This window comes from Mustelus asterias, chromosome 6, assembly GCF_964213995.1.
Source record: "Mustelus asterias chromosome 6, sMusAst1.hap1.1, whole genome shotgun sequence".
NCBI lineage: Eukaryota > Metazoa > Chordata > Chondrichthyes > Carcharhiniformes > Triakidae > Mustelus > Mustelus asterias.
Window position 1 is genome coordinate 69,682,586 of NC_135806.1, and position 23,738 is coordinate 69,706,323.

Consider the following 23,738-nt stretch of genomic DNA (forward strand, 5'->3'; position numbering starts at 1 on the left):
CTGACTTGCTCCCTCTGCTGTTGACTCTTCCATTATACTACACGGTCAGAAATGTACATTTAAAGTATTTACATCATGTATAACCCCTGTGTAACCTGTATCACAGATTTGGAGATGCATACTACTGCTCTCTTCACCTTCATAGAAACCATAGAAATCCTACAGTGCAGAAAGAGGCCATTTGGCCCATCGAGTCTGCACCGACCACAATCCCACTCGGGCCCTACCCCCATATCCCTACATATTTACCCGCTAATCCCTCGAACTTACACATCCCAGTACACTAAGGGGCAATTTTAGCATGGCCAATCAACCTAACTCGCACATCTTTGGACTGTGGGAGGAAACCGGAGCACCCGGAGAAAACCCACGCAGACACGAGGAGAATGCGCAAACTCCACACAGACATTGACCGAAGCGGGGAATCGAGCCCAGGTCCCTGGAGCTGTGAAGCAGCAGTGCTAACCACTGTGCTACCATGCCGCTGTTGTTTTATAATTTCCTTGAACTAGTTTGAGAAACTAGCAAGTAAACTTGTAGCTTTACCTTTTGTTATCTGCAGCCACAGCGTAGTCTTATGCTGGTAAAGGGAACAAAGCCAATTAGGTCAAGTATTGTTTTAAAATGTCAGTTTTATCCAATCAAACTGTCTTGCTGAGTGCAATGTGGAAAACATCAGTTTAAAGTTCTTTAAAGGTTGGGTCAGACCATCATTAGCCATATTATCAATGCACTGGGTCACTATTGTTTGACAATACTACAATTTGAATAGCCTTTCTAGCTTTCTCCCAATTATATATGCCAACCATGTGTGCAGCCACAGGTACTATTAGTTTTTTGGCTACTATAAGAGACTTCCCTGATCTTGCCAGCTCAACTCACCAGGTGTGATGCTTCAAGCATGTTACCTGCAGAAGCTGAATGTAAAATGTTCTTGCTGGCCAAATGTGACAGTGCTTGTTTGAAAAATTCTTGCATTGCTCATGTTTTGTTTTCAAATGTTTGTGTAAAAGAGAGAGTTTTAAACTGTTGTTCGAAATCACCACTCCACATAAAACACCCTATGGATGAGAATAATCATTGGGCCCAGTCCAAATGAATCCAGTCTCAATGTAATTTTCTTCATATTTGGGTGTCTTTGATGCATGTCTTGTTTTATGATGGTTATTGTTTTGTTTCACCAATTCAGGGCAGAGCTCACACATGGACCCAGTCTTTACCTGTGATGTCCATAGTCGTCATACTGATGCTTGCAGTTTCATCCTCATCACTGGTAGTTTTTTAAAAACTCCTTTTTAGCCACCTGCCCATTTTGAATGGTTACATTTTCCTGTCCATAATTCACCCTGTACAAGTAGAAAAGTGACAACCAAAAAGGCTCCAATAGGGGCAAACGGTTTTATGCCATATCGTCCAGTCATTGGATGCAAACACTGCGCATATTTTTTCCTGCATTTGCTGTACTCTACATTTGAAAATAATTTAAATGTTCTGTTTACATTTTTTAACAAAAGATGAAGGAGCTAATTATTAAATTTTGATCAGTGTGCTGAGAAAACATTTGCTCGTTGATAGATGATGAGTTCTCGTCACACCCACAGAATTGTTTACTCAGCAGTCCCTCTTCCCACATCCCATACCCCTACTCACTCGGTGCCTTTGCGGGAAAGCTTCAGTCCGACAGTGTTTCAGCCAGCTCCTGCTCAAGCCCACTCGCCTTCCCACTGCTCGCTGCTATTCCAAACACAGGTTATTTCTCTTCTGCATTTGTTGTTAATGGGCATAACTGCATCTCGGTAATGAATAATTCTGAATAATAAAATCCAGGCCAAGCTTTTGTGCAAAGGTAATAAGCTGATGTGGAAGGAGAGCTGTGATGAGGCCACAGTCATTGAACTGGCAAGAAGCTTCAGTGGCTTTTCCAGACCTGGCATGGGAGGCCCACCGGATTACAGTGAAATTCAGCCCATGCAGCCAAACTCACAGCCTGAGTTAGAGATTTAGATGCTACCATTGTCATTGTATCCGCCAAACATTTAAATGCCCCTATTTCCAGTCAAAGTGCTACGTCTGGAGGAAAGTTGGCCATATCCACTTGGCATGCAGGAGTGAGGGGGACAGTAAAGCTCGAGGTTACAACCGCGTGCAATGTCATGGTCATGGAATATCTAAAGTTAGTTCAGGAGTCTGGAAGTCCTCAAATGCACATTTGATAGCTCTGGACACTGAAGTTGATATTGAGCACGAAGATCAGCAGTTGTACCCAATCGGAGCAAGAAAAACAGCACCTGGAAGATGCGAGCCAAAGCCTGAAGATATAATTCCAGCACCCACAGTGAAAACGAAAGTTAGAGATGCGCAATTTTCATTGTTGATACAGCTGCAGCAATATCTGTTGTCTCAGAAGGAGAATACAAGTCTCTAAATCACATTCCTCTTCGCAAAACGGTGTGTAACTGAGTAGTTCTTCTCATAATGGTATTTTGGAGCTAGGTCAAGTGGTGTCAGATAAAAGCAAAATAATGCAGATGCTGGAATTTGAAACAACCAGAAAATGCGGGAAAATCTCAGCAGGTCTGACAGCATCTGTAGAGAGAGAATCGAGCCAACGTTTTGAGTCTAGATGGCCCTTTGTCGGAGCTAAGAGCAAAGAGAATCAGACATGATTTATACTATGTTGGTGGTGGGAAGGGGGGGTGCTGTAATTGGACAAAAGAAATATAAATGATGATGATGAAGGCTGTGAAAGGTGCTAAAAGTGTCCATATTTAGTGTCGGGGTGGAATCTGATTGTACATCCTATTACTTACCATTGGTAGTAGTGGGAGGGAACAAAATCTCCCTGAATGGAAGGATTACGAAGATAGTTGACCCAGTTTAACTGTTATTTCCTGTAGGGATCAGTCAGAGTGTAGCTGATGCTGAGGAGGTGCTAAGAGAGCGATAATAAAATTAGGTATCACAGGATTAAAAACAAGATAAAGGACAATATACAGCAAACATTTGTAAGGTGAAACCAGTGCCTTATGCATAGTTAGAAGCAGTAGGCAAAGAACTGGATGGATTAGAAAGAAGAGGGCAATTAAGATGACAGAGCAGTAAATAGGCCACACCCAGTGTGGTAGTTCAAAAAGCAGACTGGTTTGCTCCAAATTGTGCAGATAATAAACAAATGGTACATATGCTTACCCACTGCCTCCCAGTGAAGATTTGTTTTCTAATTTAGCCAATAGAAAGGTGTTCAGTAAGATAGATTTGTCAAAAGCATGTTGGCAATTAGAATTAGCTGACAAAATCAAGGAACTACTTGACATTCACATGCATGAAAGGTTGTACCAATACCAAAGTTTATCATTTGGGTTGTCTACAGCTCTGCATTGTTCCAGAGCATCGTGGAATAGGTACTAAGTGGGATAAAAGGAGTGTGCCGCTTTTTAACTGATATTTTAATTAGCAGTAAAACAGAGAAAAACACTTTGTCAGATTGAGCAAACTCTTAGATTAACTTCAAGAATATGGAACCAAGGCAGAAGAGATGCTTCATGGTATCAAGTGTAACATTCCTGGGTCACGAAAAAGATGGTGAAGATATCCTCCCAATGCAGGAGAACATTGAGGGAATTTTGAAAACAGGGATAGAGAACAAAGAAGAATTTAGAAAATTTCTCAACGATCTCTGTGAATGTTCTATGTTCATTCCTGATTTAGCTAAAGATTTGCTCCAGGGCATTTATTGCTCAAAGATTAAATAGATTGGGATTGATCTGCAGAGTGTCAGAAAGCATTTGAAGAAGTTAAATAAGTAGTAACTAGTAATATGTTTTGACACACTGATCCATAGCTAACGTTCAGTTAGGTGGATTGGCCATGCTAAATTGCCCCTTAATGTTCCAAGATGTGTAGTTTAGATGAATTGGCCATAGTAAATGTGTGGGGTTACGAGGATAGGGTGGGGGAGAGGATCGGGTAAGATGTTCTGTCAGAGTTGGTGCAAACTCAATGGACTGAACAACCTCCTTCCCCACTGTAGGGATTCTATGATTCTGAGTACAGTAGCCCTCATCTCTTGACTTCAGTTCTATTGTCCATGTTGAGACTAAGGCTAATGAGGACAGGAGTTGAATGGCTCTGGCAGAATCTAAATTGCGAGCCAGTGAGCAAGTGCCGCTTGGTAGCACTGTTGATAACATCTTCCATCACTTTGCTGATGAGTAGAATGATGGGGTGGTAATTGGCTGGGTTAGAATTCTGCTTTTTGTGGACAGGAACTACCTAGACAGTTTTCCACATTGCTGGTTTGTTGCCTGTATTTTAGTTGTACTGGAAATGCTTGGCTTAGAGCATAGCTAGTTCTGGAGCACAAGTCTTCAGTGCTGTTGCCAGAACCCATAACCTTTGAGGTAATAATGGCTGTCAGCCATTTCTTGTTATCACATGGCGTATTTGAAATGGCTGCAGAATGGCATCTGTGATGGAGCAGAAGGAGGCCAAGGTTGATCATCCACTCAGCCCTTCTGGCTGAAGATTGTTGCAAATGCTTCAGCCTTGACTTTTGCACTGATGTACTGGACATCAGGGTTGGGATATTTGTAGAGCCTTCTCTGCCTGTTGTTCAGTTGTCCTCCACCATTCAGAACTGGACGTGACAGGACTGTAGAGCTTGGATTTGATCCAGTAGCTATGGGATCTCTTGGCTTTATCTGTTGTATGCTACTTTAATTTTTGACATGTAAGAGTAGTCCTGTGTTCTCGCTTGACCAGATTGGCACCTCATTTTTAGATTATGCCTGGTGCTGCTCTTGGCATGCCTTCCTACATTCTTCATTGCAGCAGGATTAATCCCCTGGCTTGATGACGATGGTAGAATGAGGGAGGTTACAGATTGTGGTTGTATACAATTTTGCTGCTGCTGATGGCCTCATGGGATGTTCAGTTTGATTTGCTGTTTGAAATCAATTTAGCATGGTGGTCGTGCCCCAAAAGATGGAGAGTATCCTCAATCTGAAGATGGGGACTGTGTGGTGCTCATTCCTACCCACATTGTGATAGACGGTGCTTCGTGACAGTTAGGTTGGTAAGGACAAGGTCAAGTTGTTTTCTATCCCCCCCCCGGTTCATTCCCTCACTGTATGCCACAGCCCCAGTCTAGTAGCTATGTCCTTTAGGACTCAGTCAGCTTGGTCATAGCGATGCTATCAAGCCACTCTTGGTGATGGATATTGATGTTGCCCACCCAAAGTACATTTATGCTCTTGCCACCCTATGTGCTGCTTCCAATTGGTCCAGCATCGAGGTGATGATTCGTCAGCTGATGGGGGAGGGGCGCTGACAGTGGTGGGCATCAATTCAGAAGTTTCCTTGCCCATATTTGACTTGATGCTATGAGACTTCAGGTGCGTAATGCCTTTGATGTAAAAAGATGGGGTATTTTCAGTTAGTGTGTTGCAGTAGCAAAAATGGGTAAAGCACTGAGTTTTAAATGGAAATAGAGTCTTTGATGTTGACAATTTACAAGACATTGAGATATCCTTCTTAGGGGAGATTAAAGAAATAATTGGAAACTATTGAATTGCCCTGATTTTGGTAGAAGGTCACAAAACACACTTTAAATTAGATACTGGAGCAGCAGTTTCAGTTCTTTCAGATGCTGAACCATAGTTGAATAAGCAAATATTCTGCAAAAGTGACACAGACCAGGAGGAACAGAGCTGAAGGTTCTGGGAGAATTAACAGCTACTCAAAAGCACAGGGAGAAATTAATTATCCAAGCGCTCTTCATAATTCACTTAAGTGAATTGTTCACTTTTCGTGACTTTTTTGTTTGTTGAGTTATTCAGTTTTAAGTAGAAAGGCATGTAGGGAATTGAATCATAATTCCCAGAGTTGAAGAACTAAAGAATGGTGAGGATCAATTAAGAGAGACAATTACTGAAGCTGTTTACAGAATTGGCAAAACTGGAAACACCATATCGTGTAATGATGTGGAGATGCCGGCGTTGGTCTTGGGTGGGCACAGTAAGAAGTCTCAAAACACCAGGTTAAAGCCCAAGAGGTTTATTTGGAATCACGAGCTTTCGGACTGCTGCCTCTTCATCATAAACACCTGATGAAGGAGCAGCACTCCAAACGCTCATGGTTGGACTTGAACCTGGTGTTGTGAAACTTCTTACTGTGCCCATATCATACAACACTGAGCCAAAAACACTATTGATATGCTTTTATATAGACCCAGGTAGGTTCTATACCCATTACTTCCAGAGGTAAAGAAAGTGATTGATTCAATGGTAAGACAAGGAATCGTTTCACCTGTGAAAGAGACAATGAGTTGGTGCTCAGGGATAGTAACTGGTTCCAGAAGAATATGTGTTGCTCTCACACGGGAGTTTAATAATGGGAAATAGAGTCCGGATAAATGTGTAATTTTCTGGTTGGCAGACTGACGAGTGGAATACTACAGGGATCAGTGCTGTGCCTCAACCATTTCCAATCCATGTTAATGCCCTGGATGAAGGACTCAACTGTATTGTAGTCAGAATTGCTGCTGATACAAAGTTAGGTAGGAAAGAATGTTTTGTAGAGGTGCAAAGACTGCGAAGGGATAATAGAAAAATGCTATTAAAGCTTTTTGTCTTGCATTCATCCAGATAAATTTGAAGAATACGGCATGAGAAGAGAGTGGTGGTTGGTTGGCAAGTGGACTCGGGGCTCAGTTAGCTGCCAAGCTTTTGTTCAAATTTGAACCAGGCAGGTTAATTCTGATTGGTAAAGGCAAGGAACCAGGGAATAGCCTTCCCTAAAACCTTTGTTTATTTGTAATCGGCTCCATGAGTTGACATGTTGAAATGTGGAGCAGGCTCGAATGGCCAAATGATCACTCTTGCTCCTATTTCTCAAGAGATTTTCTTTGGTATTACAGAAGGGGGGGGGGGGGGGGGAAGGGTATTGAGAATTTTCTGTAAAGTAATACTTTACTGCATAATACTGCATAAACTATAAATGGAGTTAAGATAACGGAATTGTTGTGTTACTGAGTTTTCTGTGCTTTTTTTCGTTAAATTGTTTTGCAGGCCCATTTTATAGATAGGGAATTGTTACATTAGGCATATAAGTAGCATATTTTTATCATTCAAATTGCTGATCTAGTCAATTGAGCAGTGGAGTACTGGGACATATGCTTCCATCTGTGATTCTGCATACAGTACTACATTTTTAAATCTTGTCTTCACATGCAGAGAGAGAAAATGAGAACAGGCCAGTTAACTCCCAGTAGGGATGCAAAAAACTCTATGAAGGAAAATTTGAGGCATACTCATGGAGGGTTGATCACATAATCTGATCTAATCTTGAGAGCGGAAAGAGGAGAAACTAAATTTGGGGAGGGATTTTGAGGGGAAAATAGATTTTGGAAAATATTTGATTCCATAAGTAACAAATGGTAACTCCTTGTAATTGCACTGTTAACTAATACTAATTGTGGTAACATGCTGATACTAATACAAAAACTCCTTGTCAACACGTAACTCATAAAAATATGTATAGTGCCAATATCCTGTCTGTAACCCGCTGATAGTTACCCTGAATCCGTAGCTAGAAATTCCCTGCAGTGTATAAATTGTGATCAGGATCCCGAGTTGATGCCACTTTTAATGGGCACCATCTCTTTCTCCACCACCTTTTGGGCTACGTTTCTGTGTGAAGATGATATCTTTGAAATGGGTGCCTCAGAGCTGATCTGTATTTGAGCTTCACACGCCAAAAAATAGCTGGTACAGACTGCCCTGAGCCAAAGTGATAGACTTCCTATTTAGACCACTTCTCACGGGATAAAATACAGAATTGAGCTTAGCACCAGCACCAGGTTTCGCTTACTATTTTTCATGTTGCTCCTCGCTCAGTGTTGCTCCCACTCAGCATGTTGCTGCTGCTGTTCTTGGCTTTCTAGGAAACTCGCCTCAATCCACTCAGGCCATCTGCTTCTGGCCCTGAGCTCCTATTCCCCAGTGTCTGCGAGTCAACTTTCCGAGTCTCATCTTTTCATTGAGCTCCCTCTCCCCAGTCTCCATCTTACTGCGAAACCTCCTTTCCCCAGTCTCCACCTCTCCCCCAGCTAACCTGGTACTGAGCAGAAGCAATTGCCTAGCTTCTTACAAAAGACTGGCAAATGCAAATTAATTTCTTTAAAATTAATGTAGTACAGTTTCATTCTGACTCCTGATACCCCAGGCTTTCAGTTAATGGAATGGATTTGCTGGAAAAAAAGTGAAGTGTGAATAATGTATCTCGTTATCAGTGTGTAAGTTGCCCAGCATCTTGTGGCAAGGAACAGATAGCCCAAGTTGCAGGAAATTTTCTACCACTCCACTGTTGGCTTCAAAAATACATGATTTCACCCTTAACCCTTGTGTTTCATGTTAATGACACATTTTCACATTAATTGGTCTTTAAACTCACCACACAGTTTATGCAGTCACTAATTGTGCAAGTACCCTTTTAACTACATAAAAACTAAGAAATTTGAGCAGGACAGGAAGAAACTATATGGCCCCGTGAGACTGCTCCTCTATTTTTTTAGTCTCAACAAGTTGAGACATTCCCGATCCAAGCTGACAAGACAGGGCTCTCACCTCCTGTCTTGGGCTTGATCTACATGATCCAAGTTGATTGGAGTAGGCTTAGCTCCTCCTCCAAGGCGTGATCTCATTTGCATCTTAGCCAAAAGGCCGAGATGCCGCTTTTAAAAATTGCTTCAAATGAAGCTAAAATGTAATCTCATGACTTCAACCAAGCACAGCATGTCGATACTACACTTGATCTTAGCCAAAAGGCCGAGAAGCATGTGTGATATTGTGTATCGACTCAACTTTTCTGCTCACTCGCAATATCCTGTATTACGAGTATCAAAAATCTTTCTATGCCAACCTTAAATTTCCTCAACGGTGGAGTATCCAAATCCCTTTTGTGTACAGAATTCCAAAGTTTCACAATGATCTAAGTGAAGAAATTGTTCTCATCTCAGTCCTCCAAAACCGTGTTAGGGAACTGGAGTTGGATGAACTTAGGATCATTAGGGAGGCAGAGGTGGCCATAGACAGAAGCTTCGTGGATATAGTTACTCCAGGAAAGGAAAATAGATGGGTGACAGTGAGAGGGGCTGGGAGGAAGCAGTCAGTGCAGGGATCCCCTGTGGTCATTCCCCTTGTCATGGTGTGGAGATGCCGGCGTTGGACTGGGGTAAGCACAGTAAGAAGTCTCACAACACCAGGTTAAAGTCCAACAGGTTTATTTGGTAGCAAATACCATAAGCTTTTGGAGCACTGCTCCTTCGTCCGATGGAGTGGAAATCATTCCCCTTAGCAACAAGTATTCCGCTTTGGATGCAGTTGAGGAGGACGACATACCAGTGGTGAGCCGCAGTGGGCAGATCTCCAGCACTGAGTCCGTCCCTGTGGCTCGGGAGGGTAAGGGGGAGAGCGGGAGGGCAATAGTTATTGGGGACTCGTTAGTTTGAGGGATAGATAGGAGGTTCTGTGGCAGCAAAAGAGACTCACGGATGGTATGTTACCTACCAGACCGGGTTTTCCGGATTCTTACGGGGGAGGGGGAACAGTCACAAGTCGTGGTACACATTGGTACCAACGACATAGGTAAGAGAAGGGACGGGGATTTAAAACAGGAATTTAGGGAGCTGGGCTGGAAGCTGAGAGCCAAGGCAAAACATGTGGTCATCTCTGGTACGTTGCCGGTGCCACGTGATAGTGAGTTGAGGAACAGGGAGAGAGTGCAGTTAAACATGTGGTTGCAGGGATGGTGTAGGAGGGAGGGTTTCAGCAACGTGGATAATTGGAACACATTCTGGGGAAGGTGGGACTTGTACAAACAGGACGGGGTGCACCTGAACCAGGGGGGCACCAATATCCTGGGAGGGAAATTTGCTACGGCTCTTCAGGGGGGTTTAAACTAATTTGTCTGGGGGGTGGGAAAAGGAGTTGTCGTCCGGAAGTCAGTGTTGAGGGTAATGAGGTATTGGGGAAGGTATCAAGGTCAAGGGTGGGTACCAGCAGACAGGAAGGTGGGTTGAAGTGTGTCTACTTCAATGCAAGGAGCATCCGGAACAAGGTAGATGAACTTGGGGCGTGGATTGGTACTTGGGACTATGATGTTGTGACCATTACGGAGACATGGGTAGAACAAGGACAGGAATGGTTGTTGGACATTCTGGGGTATAGATGTTTCAGTAAGTGTAGGGAAGCTGGTAAAAGAGGTGGAGGAGTAGCATTGTTAATCAAGGATAGTTTAACGGCTGCAGAAAGGCACTTCGAGGGGGATCTGCATACTGAGGTAATATGGGCTGAAGTTAGAAATAGGAAAGGAGCGGTCACGTTGTTAGGAGTTTACTATAGGCCCCCAAATAGTAATAGAGATGTGGAGGAAGAAATTGCTAAGCAGATTATGGATAGGTGTGGGGGTCACAGGGTAGTTGTCATGGGGGACTTTAACTTTCCAAATATTGATTGGAACCTTTATAGGTCGAATAGTTCGGATGGGGCAGTTTTTGTGCAGTGTGTGCAAGAGGGTTTCCTGACACAATATGTGAATAGGCCGACAAGAGGTGGGGCCACATTGGATTTGGTACTGGGAAATGAACCAGGCCAAGTGATAGATTTGGTTGTGGGAGAGCACTTTGGAGATAGTGACTACAATTCGGTGTCTTTTGTTATTGCAATGGAGAGGGATAGGACCATACGGCAGGGCAAGGTTTATAATTGGGGGAGAGGTAATTATGATGCGATTAGGCAAGAATTAGGGGGCATAAGATGGGAACAGAAACTGTCAGGGAAAGGCACTAATGAAAAGTGGAACTTTTTCAAGGAACAAATGTGTGTCCTTGATAGGTATGTCCCTGTCAGGCAGGGAGGAAATGGCCGAGTGAGGGAACCATGGTTCACAAAAGAGGTGGAATGTCTTGCAAAAAGGAAGAGGGAAGCTTATGTAGGGATGAGAAAACAAGGTTCAGATGGCTCGATTGAGGGTTACAAGTTAGCAAGGAATGAGCTGAAAAAGGGGCTTAGGAGAGCGAGGAGGGGGCATGAGAAGTCCTTGGCTGGTCGGATCAAGGAAAACCCCAAGGCTTTTTACTCTTATGTGAGGAATAAAAGAATGACCAGGGTGAGGTTAGGGCCGGTCAAGGACAGTAGTGGGAACTTGTGTATGGAGTCAGTAGAGATAGGAGAGGTGATGAATGAATACTTTTCTTCAGTGTTCACCAAGGAGAGGGGCCATGTTTTTGAGGAAGAGAAGGTGTTACAGGCTAATAGGCTGGAGGAAGTAGATGTTTGGAGGGAGGATGTACTAGCAGTTTTGAATAAACTGAAAGTCGATAAGTCCCCTGGGCCTGATGAAATATATCCTAGGATTCTTTGGGAGGCAAGGGATGAGATTGCAGAGTCTTTGGCTTTGATCTTTGGGTCCTCACTGTCCACGGGAATAGTCACAGTAAGAGTTTTAATAACACCAGGTTAAAGTCCCAACAGATTTATTTGGTAGCAAGCACCATTAGTTGGACTTTAACCTGGTGTTGTTAAAACTCTTACTGTGTTCACCCCAGTCCAACGCCGGCATCTCCACATCACGGGGATAGTGCCAGAGGACTGGAGAGTGGCGAATGTTGTTCCTCTGTTTAAGAAAGGGAATAGAAATGACCCTGGTAATTATAGGCCAGTTAGTCTTACTTCGGTGGTTGGTAAGTTGATGGAAAAGGTCCTTAGGGATGGGATTTATGACCAATTAGAAAGATGTGGATTAATCCGGGATAGTTAGCACGGATTTGTGAAGGGCAAGTCGTGCCTCACAAATTTGATTGAATTTTTTGAGGAGGTAACTAAGTGTGTTGATGAAGGTAGGGCAGTTGATGTCAAATACATGGATTTTAGTAAGGCGTTTGATAAGGTCCCCCATGGTTGGCTTATGATGAAAGTAAGGAGGTGTGGGATAGAGGGAAAGTTGGCCGATTGGATAGGTAACTGGCTATCTGATCGAAGACAGAGGGTGATGGTGGATGGAAAATTTTTGGACTGGAGGCAGGTTGCTAGCGGGATCAGTGCTTGGTCCTCTGCTCTTTGTGATTTTTATTAATGATTTAGAGGAGGGGGCTGAAGGGTGGATCAGTAAATTTGCTGATGACACCAAGATTGGTGGAGTAGTGGATGAGGTGGAGGGCTGTTGTAGACTGCAAAGAGACATAGATAGGATGCAAAGCTGGGCTGAAAAATGGCAAATGGAGTTTAACCCTGATAAATGTGAGGTGATTCATTTTGGTAGGACAAATTTAAATGTGGATTACGGGTTCAAAGGTAGGGTTCTGAAGACTGTGGAGGAACAGAGAAATCTTGGGGTCCATATCCACAGATCTCTGAAGGTTGCCACTCAAGTGGATAGAGCTGTGAAGAAGGCCTATAATGTGTTAGCTTTTGTTAATGGGGTTGGAGTTTAAGAGCCGTGGGGTTATGCTGCAACTGTACAGGACCTTGGTGAGACCACATTTGGAATATTGTGTGCAGTTCTGGTCACCTCACTATAAGAAGAATGTGGAAGCGCTGGAAAGAGTGGAAAGGAGATTTACCAGGATGCTGCCTGGTTTGGAGGGTAGGTCTTATGAGGAAAGGTTGAGGGAACTAGGGCTGTTCTCTCTGGAGTGGAGGAGGTTGAGGGGAGACTTAATAGAGGTTTATAAAATGATGAAGGGGATAGATAGAATGAACGTTCGAAGACCATTTCCTCGGGTGGATGGAGCTATTACAAGGGGGCATAACTATAGGGTTCATGGTGGGAGATATAGGAAGGATGTCCGAGGTAGGTTCTTTACGCAGAGAGTGGTTGGGGTGTGGAATGGACTGCCTGCAGTGATAATGGAGTCAGACACTTGAGGAACATTTAAGCAGTTATTGGATAGGCAGATGGAGCACACCAGGATGATAGGGAGTGGGATAGCTTGATCTTGGTTTCAGATAAGGCTCGGCACAACATCGTGGGCCGAAGGGCCTGTTCTGTGTTGTACTGTTCTATGTTCTAAGTGATTGAAGCCTTATCCTGACATTGTGCTCTCATGTTCTGGATTCCCTAGCCAGAGTCTTGCATGTTTCAATGAGGTGGCCTCATTCTTCTAAACCTCAGAAAGCAGGGCCCAATTTACTCAGCCTCTCATCACTGAGGAAGTAATCTTGTGAACCTTAGGTGCACTGTCTCCAAGACCGGCTATCCTTACCTATTTATGGATATCAAAACTTCACACGGTTTTCTAAGTGTGGTTTGAGCAAATCCCTGTATAATTGTAGCAACATTTTGTTCTTGTACTCCAGTACCCTTACAATACCGATCAACTATGTTCCTTGCATAAGCAGATCTAGCTGTCTGTACATCAGCATTTAAAAGTTTCATGCCTTGGGGAAAAAAAATATTCTTACCCTAACTACTCAAGAGAATAACCCCTCAAATTTCCACATTGTTATGCTCCATATGCCACCTTGTTGCCCACAAACTTGTCTATACCTCTTTGCAGCTTCTAATTATCTTTTGGATTGTTAAACCTAATTGATGAAGGACTGTCTCAGGTGCTCCATTGTACTCGGTATGCCATTATCTTCTTACACTTCTAGTTACTCCCAGGGCAAAGAGCTTTTGATCTGAAAGGTGCTGAGGCAAGTCTTACTACCCAGACATGGCACGCAATGCTCTGCTCCAGTACATTCCAGCTCACCAACTTTTACAGATGCACCATAGAAAGCATTCTTTCTGGTTATATCACAGCTTAGTATGGCTCCTGCTCTGCTCAAGACCACAAGGAACTACAAAAGGTTGTGAATGTAGCCCAATCCATCACGCAAACCAGCCTCCCATTCATTGACTCTGTCTACAGTTCCCGCTGCAATGGCAAAGCAGCCAGCATAATTAAAGACCCCATGCACCCGGACATTCTCTCTTCCACCTTCTTCCAATGGGAAAGAGACTCGAGAACAGCTTCTTCCTTGCTGCCGTCAGACTTTTGAATGGACCTACCTTGCATTAAGTTGATCTTTCTCTACACCTTAGCTATGACTGTAACATTACATTCTGCACTCTCTCGTTTCCTTCTCTATGAATGATATGCTTTGTCTGTACAGCACACAAGAAACAATACTTTTCACTGTAGGCTAATACATGTGACAATAATGAATCAAATCAGCTCAGTACCATATGGGGGCACTGCAACCAGAAATTTAAAACGCTGATCTCCTGGGCTACTTGAGATAACGCTCAGGATAGGAATCACTGATTTCAGGAAGCTTCAATCATTCCAGGAGGGCAGAAAGCCCTTCATTTCCTAATGTGTAGCTTGACAAGTGCTTATCATCAGTTTCTCAGCCCATCCTGATTATCATGTCATGTCATGTTTTCTTGCATGTCATGCAAGAAAAATTTAAAAGGGCAATAATTGGGTATTTGTAGTGTATGTTTGATCATGTATTTGGAAATATTTACAATGGGCAAAGAATCTTCCGAAATCTTGAAACTGAAACATTTATTTTTCTTTACAGGCACATGCACAGTTAATTCGTGATATTGACGTAGAAAAGGTGACAACATTTGATAACCCCTATGTGGAAGCAATAAAATGCTTATGGATTGACCCAGGCATCCAAGAGTCCTATGACAGAAGGAGAGAGTACCAACTGTCTGATTCCACTAAATAGTAAGTGTATAAATCTAATTCACTTGGAATTGAAATAACTTGTGTATAAACAATTGATACTTCTCAGCCGAGATCAGAACAAAGATTTATGCTCATATATAGAACTACCATTTTTGTGGGTTAAGACGCAACTCTTCTATTTAGGTTCAATGTTTAATTTGAACCTCTATGTGATGCACTCAATGGCACAATGAAAAATAAAAACAAATCGTGAAACTGAATTCTTAGAATATAACGTTTCTGGTGACCAGTTAAATTCATAATTTTTTATTGTATGCTTGTTCTGGTTAATGGTATGACTAATGTTCATAGCCACATTCACAATCCCACTACAAGTGCCCACTAGCCTATCATCCCTGAAGCATATAAGCAAAACTTGGAATCAGGATTGGTAAAACATTTTTTGAGGAGGTGACCAGGTATGTAGATGAAGGTGGTGCAGCCGATGTAGTTTATATGGATTTCAGCAAAGCCTTTGACAAGGTCCCACATGAGAGACTTGTAAAGAAGGTAAATGCACATGGCATACAGGGTAATTTGATAAAATGGATTCAAAATTAGCTCAGTTGTGGGAGACAGGGTAATGACAGAAGGCTGCTTGAGCGACTGGAAACCAGTGTCCAGTGGCCTACTACAGGGATATGTGTTGGGTCCCCTATTATTAGTCTTTTATATAAACGACATAGGTGACTGTGGCGGGGTAAGATTAATAAATTTGCGGATGACACAAAGATTGGCCAGGTGGTTAACAGTGAAGCGGAGTGTCTTGGGCTACAAGAAGATATAAACGCAATGGTCCAATGGGGCAGATAAGTGGCAGATGGAATTTAACACTGAAAAGTGTGAGTTGATATACTTTAGAACGAGTAATTGGGCAAGGAAGTATTCAATGAATGGCAGGGCACTAGGAAGTTCTGCGGAACAAAGGGACCTTGGTGTGTTTGTCCACAGATCTCTGAAGGCAGAAGGGCATGTTAGTAGGGTGGTGTAAAAGGCATATGGGACACTTGCCTTTAATAATTGAGGCACAGATTACGAAAGCATGGAAGTCATGTTGGAGTTGTATAGAACTTTGGTGAGGCCACAGCTAGAGTACTGTATGCAGTTCGGGTCACCCTATTATAAGAAAGATGTGTTTGCACTAGAGGGGGTGCAGAGGAGGTTCATCAGGATGCTGCCTGGGATGGAATATTTAAGTTATGAAGAGAGGTTGAGTAGGCTTGGGTTGTTTTCGTTGGAGCAGAGAGGACTGAGGGGTGAACTGATCGAGGTGTACAAGATCATGGGGGACGTGGAGAGAGTGGATAAGGGCCTCTTCTGCACTGTATGATTCTGATTCTGTGATCTTAATCTGCTCTTGCTGCATTTTTAAATGCACATCAAATTTTCACTCTTCGGATAACTATCCAATTTCGCTTTAAATTGGTGTTCTCTGGTTCTTGACCATTTTGCCACCAGTTACTTTGTATCTGCTCTGTCCAGACCCTTCATGATTTTGAATACTTCTTTCAAATCTCCTGTAAACTTACTCTTTAAAGAGAACAGCAACAACTTCTCCAGTCTATCAGTGGACCTAAAGTAATTTGTTCCAGGAATCATTCTTGTGAATGTTTTCACTCATCCCTGGGTTCATTCTTGTGAATTTTTTCTGCACTTTCTCCAATGTCTCCACCCTTTGTGCCAACTCAGACTTTGGTTGAATGAGGCAAAGGGCATTTGAGGTCCAAGATCTTGACCAAAATGGAAAATGTCCGTTCGGAAAGGCACCTAACACATTGAGACGATTGGGAACAGACAGGGGTGAAGTTGAGGCAGCAGAAAGCTCACAAACCTTCCAAAAGCTCATGTACCAGATCCTCCGTACACCACCCGCTCGGATGTAGCAGAGTCTTAAGATTGCACATTGATCTTATCAGCCATCTGAGAACCCATAAAATTGGAGTGGAAGCAATTTATCCTGGATCCTGAGGGATTGCCTAAGAAGAAGGCATCCTTTCAAAAGTGTGGTGTCCAGAATTGGGGACATTACTCCACCTGAGGCAGAAATAGCATTACTTAAAGGTTCACCATAACTTCCTTGCATTTATACTCTATGCCTCTATTAATAAAGCTCAAGATCTCATATGCCTTATTAACTCTTTGCTCCCTGTCTTGCTACCTTCAATGATTTATGTATTTATATCCCCAGGTCCCACAGTTCTGGCATCCTATTTAGAATTGGATCCATTATTTTATATTGCTTCTCCTCGTTCTTTCTAGCAAAATAAATCACTTCACATTTCTGCATTGCATTTCATCATTTGGCTTATTGTCATCTGGGCTGTCTGACAGGACAGTTAGTCAAGGGGATAAAGCAAGCGATAGTATGGTGCCAGCATGCATTCAGAAACGGACTTTTGTCTATGGATCGTTCTGAATGGCAGTATTTGAAATTGGAGTAATAGGTGTAAAGAACATCTCTAATTTCAGTCAAGTTTACATTACTGAATAAGAAACTGGGCCCCAAATTTAACAGACAGTGCCACCTACTGAGTAGTGAAATCAGCTTGATATACTTTGCATTTTCACTCCGACTTGCCTCATTTAATTGCAATGATGCTTTTTCTCATTTTTGATTTGCCCATTTTCCTGGAACAAGAGGGATTAATACTGTGGTGCTGTCTATTCACACGTCCCCTCAAGAGCAAGAGTACTCGTCCAGACTTTAAGCAATTGGAAGTAGGGGCATTCATTGATAGCCTGATTTGTTTATTCTCATTCTATATTCTGTTCTATTTACAAAAGGGAGGGACACTTGGATCTCTCTCCTACCACTTGGCTACTTTTAATGAAAGCTTTTTAGCCTAATATTTTTGAAGGGTATTTCTAGTTACTTATTTCGATATATGTTGCTTTACTGCACATCAACCCCCAACTGGTGCTTGTTTTTTTTTTTAATCACCTGAAGTGACCAAGGTGATACCTTATCAATTACGAGAAAACCTTGAAGTTGTTAAACAGGATTAAGCTGTCGATAGTCAACAACGTGGTCCATTCTACTAATGTTAGTCACCTTTGAAATAGTGGGCTAAACAGAATAGCAACACTTCTGTTGAAAAATCTTTCCTTCGTAGAAATTATTGGCAAAACTGCTATATTAATGTATTTAATATTGGTGAGCAATGCCACATTTGAAAGATGGCACTGCGTAATTCTTTTTTGATTCCGATGACCCAGATGCTTTGGAAATTAAGATAGGAGCTTCCCCAGTAGTCCAAGCACAGAAAGCGCATTGATAAAATTAGCAGTAACACCAAATATTGTAATGAGGGACTCGCTACCAGCAGCAAGATGAACAATCAAGTTTGTCATTTTCTTTCAACACCCTTTGTGAATCAACGATTACCATAAAATCAAATTGCTCAAATAATGTTTAATACTGGTTTCAGTGGTTTTGTTTTTTTCTTCGTTCAGGCCAGTATATAAATTTAGAATTGGCATTTATAACACAGATTGCAGAGTTTTTTTTAAAAAAATCATTCAAGCTGCCCATAAAGTTGGATGCTTGATGTTAGAACTGCCCACCTGGGCCCTGAGTTGGAGACTTCTTCTGGGCCGTAACATGAGGGCGGCACGGTGACACTGTGGTTAGCACTGCTGCTTCACAGTGCCAGTGACCTGGGTTCGATTCCCGGCATGGGTCACTATCTGTGCAGAGTCTGCACGTTCTCCCGATGTCTACATAGGTTTCCTCCAGGTGCTCCGGTTTCCTCCCACAATCCAAAGATGTGCGGGTTAGATGCATTGGTCATGCTAAATTCTCCCTCGGTGTAACCGAACAGGCGCCGGAGTGTGGTGATTAGGGGATTTTCACAGTAACTTCATTGCAGTGTTAATGAAAGCCTACTTGTGACTAGTAAATAATTAAATTTTAAAATTTGGGGATTTCCAGCTGATATTAGAGGAATTGTGTTGTCCGTGATGGAAGTTGTAGTTTTCATCTTGATATGTGGAACAATAGTGCCCAGAGTGCACTGAGAGAACTAATAATTGAAAAAAATATAAATAAATAAGAGCCATGAGTGGTAGGGGAAAATGTCAGAAATAACCAGATTCAAAATGAATTCCAAGCTAACAATATTGTTTGGAATATAGTTTTATCACTAGGCACTGATGAATGCTCTGGGTCCTTCATTGACAATGGGCAACATGTCTTGAGCCAGGCTTGATATCGGTAAATGGCAATGAATTCAGGTGCAATGAAAATCTCCCAATGAAAATCTCTCCACGAACAACAACTTGACACAGAATGAGGCTTCCACCTTGGGAAGGCAGTGTGATAACATATATGTTCTGCTCGTGTAAATACCAAAAGTAGGTGAGGAAAGAAGGATCAACAAAATGTTTACTCACATGTTAAGCATCGATGTCAAATCCAGCTTTGGAGATAAAGCAGGAAAATAAATATTTTATTATATAAACAAGTGGCAATAGGTTTTGAGACAGGAAGGCAAAAAAAAGTTACTTGCATCTTCTATAAAGAGATAGGCAAAGATGCCAGCTTTGAATTTGATTTTAAATTATTGTCACATGTATTAGTGTGCAGTGAAAAGTGTTGTTTTTTGTGCGCTATACAGACAAAACATACCGTTCATAGAAAAGGAAAAAAGAGAGTGCAGAATGTGTTACGGTCATAGCTAGGGTGTAGAGAAAGATCAACTTAATGTGAGGTAGGTCCATCCAAAGGTCTGATGGCAGCAGGGAAGAACCTGTTCTTTAAAGTTTATTTATTAGTCACAAGTAAGGCTTACATTAACATTGCAATGAAGTTACTGTGAACTTCCCCAAGTCGCCTCGTTCCGGCACCTGTTTGGGTCAGTGCAACTAACCAGCACACCTTTCAGACTGTGGGAGGAAACCGGAGCACCCGGAGGAAACTCAAGCAGACATGGGGCGAATGTGCAAACTCCACACAGACAGTGACTCAAGCCGGGAATTGAATCCGGGTCCCTGGCACTGAGGCAACAATGCTAGTCACTGTGCCACCGTGCCACCCCATGGGTCAGTTGGTACGTGTCCTCAGATTTTTGTATCTTTTTCCCGACAGAAGAAGGTGGAAGAGAGTATGTCCAGGGTGCGTGGGATTCTTAATTATGCTGGGTGCTTTTCTGAGGCAGCCGAAGTGTAGACAGTGTCAGTGGGTGAGAGGCTGGTTTGAGTGATGGACTGTGCTTCGTTCACGACCGTTTGTGGTTTCTTGCTGTCTTGGGCAGAGCAGGGGCCATACCAAGCTGTGATACAACCAGAAAGCATGCGTTCTATGGTGCATCGGTAAAAGTTGGTGAGAGCTCCATACTTCATTTAAATGGCTATATTATCGCAATTGCAAATTATATTGCATTTCTGCTGGAGTGGACTGAGCTTTAAAGGCATTATCAGGCATCAGTATACTGCACCAAAAATATACTCAGAAAATGAATTTGTAATCTTGATTAAATTATTGGAGAACAGGCAGTAACCTCATCTTTGCCATGTTTCCAAGAATAAACATGAATTGTGCATTGTTGTTTAGCCTCTGCTTTTTGGCCGTGAACCAAGGGAAACTCTTCCAATGCTTAGCATTGTGAGTACTTTCTTTTAGATAATTGAGATAATATGCATCATACGAATAATTGATCACAAGATGATTGGTGAAACTTTATAATTCAGGATTTCATAAGTTCTTTTTGAAAACAGGCAGGCTTGGAAACAACATGACCTGCTTTACGCATCTGTAATTGCAATATTTTCACTAGATGTTATCCAAATTTTATGATTCATAACTATTTGAAGCTAAAACCTGCAAAACTTTGAAATATTTCAGATTTGTTTTGTACACTTTTTTGCCTTTTTAATTCACAAAGCTGTCCTTGTTGAAAACACTGACCCAAGTATTCAAATGCAAGGAGATGTATCTTGTGCTGAAAAAATAGTTCTACACTTAAAATTATGGGCCTTCCATTTCCTAGCCATTGTTCTATATTACTTGGTTTTCACAATGTATTGGCTACTTGCACAATTTTCACTTTCCTTGATATCTTTCATGTTTTATTTTGTTCTCTGAGCACTGTTTGGATTTCTGATTTAAATTATACTCATGTAAATCTTCATCTAATTCCAAAAAAACTGACAAAAGGCATTTTCCCAGGACCTCCTGCTTTTTAATTTATCCAGTTCTCCACCCCCACAACCACCACCACTGCCTCTCTTGTAATCATTTATTCCTAACTGAATTATGATACTGTGCATATGATTGCCAAAGTGATTATTCTTCATATCTGGCGATGTAGCCTGCCTTAAATCGTCAACAGTTACATTTTGTATAAAGTGTTACACTCTTTGTAGCATGTCACCAATCTATAGTTCAGCGGTTTAATTTTCCCCAAAAAGATTAAACCCAATTCAATTTTCTCCCAATGTTCTGCATCAACTGCTACAGGGAACAGGCAAACCAGCACAAGAGGAACAATCCGTAGAAGTATACAAACAGTGTGTGGAAGATGACTATTGTCTTCATTCCCATGGGAAAGCACTTAGGCTTGCCGTAGCATCTTTCACAGCGGTGAAAACTAAGAATGTTCATGCACTTCACTCTGATACACTTAATTTATTTTAATGATATTAGCTGACATTGGGATTTAGAGAATGGAACCTCCTTCAATTCAGAAGACACATCTACGCTACCAGTTTAAGCTGCATTAATTTTAAATACTTTTATTCATGAAGTACATACAAATCTGATGACTAATTTGAGCACTAGTTGCATAGAAGATGAAGCACCTTGTAGTTCAAGAAGACTAAATATACAAATCTGATGACTAATTTGAGCACTAGTTGCATAGAAGATGAAGCACCTTGTAGTTCAAGAAGACTAAATATTTGTCTGATTAGTCTCAAAGCTTTATTTATTGTGTTATGGATTCCTTGATAACTCTTTGATTTCCTGTTGCTCTTTGATTTTTTTTTGAGCAAAATATCTGGAGTGTCAGCTAACTGCCTGGTGTGTAATCACACTGCTTGGTTCAATCAGACTTTGAAGATTTTGTAGCATGACTCACTATTAAAACAGAAACTATAACCAGCAGACATTGCCAAAGGCATTCTTCAGTGATTCAATTTCCAGAGCATATCAAGCTGGCAATCAGAACAATTCAGCCACCTGCTAAAAGACTGGCCTATTTCATTTAGTGTTCCAGGTTATGATGATGCACGGGAGTGTAGCACTGCATCGTGCCTTGATTTCTTTTTCTTCAATCTGATGATAACATAATTGTCAAATTACATTTAATGCTTTGACCTTTACACGTATGTTCATAGATTTAAAATACCCATTAAAATTTGAATTCTAAACAAGTTTATTCAGAAGTCCATGTTAAGAATTTGTTAATTAACTGGTGCCTACTGATGACTTCATGTATTAATTTGCCTGTACCTGTTGCTCGATCAATTTATTGATCCATTGGTGCCTGCTGCTCTATTGGTTTAAAATGTCACTGCCCACTTATCTGGTATTGCCTCAATAACATTTTCAAAATTGTGGAGGTTTTCTTTTTATGCATAATGTTTCAGAAGTTAAGTAATATATTCAGTTGCATGAACAGTGTAGAATTATTTCAAGTGCTGCATTTTCTGTAACACTTCACTGTTGCATTTTCATCATCACACTTTATTGATTTTACTTGTTATGTAAAGCTGCAATAAATCAGAATTGAATAGGTAGTAACCATGCAGTTCAAAAGTGAGAATTGTGCCTCGGAACAGTGGTGGGTAACTAATAAGGACCACCAGACAAAAATGTAATGAACCCACTCAAATTCTTCTTCACAAAAAATCTAATTATTCTTTCAGTAATTGAAATTTCTCATCCAAAGTTTTTTAAAAAATCAACAAAATGATAAATTTCAGAATTTAACGTGTGAAATATATTTTTGTCTTTTAAAACATTCAGTAAAATATTTTGCATGAAGCTTCAGCACCTCCCATTATCATAGCCTTGAAAGGGACATATTTATCCAGAGCCTTATTTCTCTATCTGGAGGTATATCTGCACAATTTCCCAACTAAGTTCTTAGCACAACTGGAATGCTACTAAAGCAAGAGTCCTACTCACCATTGCATTGAGAGTGTAAGTACTCACTCACTCACTCTACCAGCATTCAAAAATGACCAAATCACAAGACTTCGATTCCTGATATTGCATTATGCTGCTTGGACCTGTTTGTTCTTTATCAGCTTCCTCTGTGTCTTGAACCATTTTGCTTAAAAGATCGCTAAAACTAGCTACACAGTTTTAAAAAAAAATTTCAAGAAACAAGGTCACACAAGATCACTAATTTATACTTTTTACATATATACATAATTGCAGATTTTGAAAATATCAATTTCACTGATTCAGTAATCCTGTTAAAATACTGTGCTGTAAATGGGTTAATAGAATATCCTTCTTCTCACTGTGAGCAGGGCAGATCTGCTTACTCATTTCTTATATATTTTAATTTTTGCAGAATTCTTTCATACTTTGCTTTCCATAAATAAATCAAGGAGCTCCAATACAGGAGCCAATGCATCATATTTAACTTTCTTTCTTGTTTCACAGCTACCTTAGTGATACTGATCGTATCTCAGCACCAGATTATCTGCCAACTCAACAGGATGTGCTGCGGGTTCGAGTGCCCACAACTGGCATCATTGAGTATCCATTTGATCTGGAGAATATAATCTTCAGGTACTGATTGGGGCCTGTTGTAAATTTCCTAGGTAGCAGAAGTTGTGTCTTCCCAGTATTTTCTGGTTTAATATGATGACATACACTACCAGTAAATTACTTTATCTCTAAGTAGTACCTATAGGGTAGTGTCAGAGGCAAAAAATTTTTTTAAATATTGCTGTCTTAGAAAGTATGTCTGTTCTGTGTAAGTTTATCCTTCAGATAATCTTGCCAATTCAACGAAAATGTTTCTTTATTTTTGAAAAGAACATTTTCAGGAATTCTGTA

General features: G+C 41.3%; 1 protein-coding gene and 1 pseudogene across 3 annotated transcripts in view; one reads left to right on the forward strand and one right to left on the reverse strand.

Annotated features, from left to right (window-relative positions):
• The window catches only part of LOC144494921 (guanine nucleotide-binding protein G(q) subunit alpha-like), a 196,821-nt gene that overhangs the window by 142,404 nt on the left and 30,679 nt on the right, over positions 1-23,738 (forward strand). For 2 of the 3 annotated variants that reach the window (XM_078214524.1, XM_078214526.1), the window contains exons 3-4: positions 14,571-14,725; positions 23,340-23,468. In XM_078214524.1, the coding sequence (XP_078070650.1) occupies positions 14,571-14,725; positions 23,340-23,468 (284 nt within the window). The remainder of the gene's footprint in view (positions 1-14,570; positions 14,726-23,339; positions 23,469-23,738) is intronic. The other variant, XM_078214525.1, reaches the window with a different exon arrangement.
• LOC144495394 (U2 spliceosomal RNA) lies at positions 8,687-8,837 on the reverse strand (annotated as a pseudogene).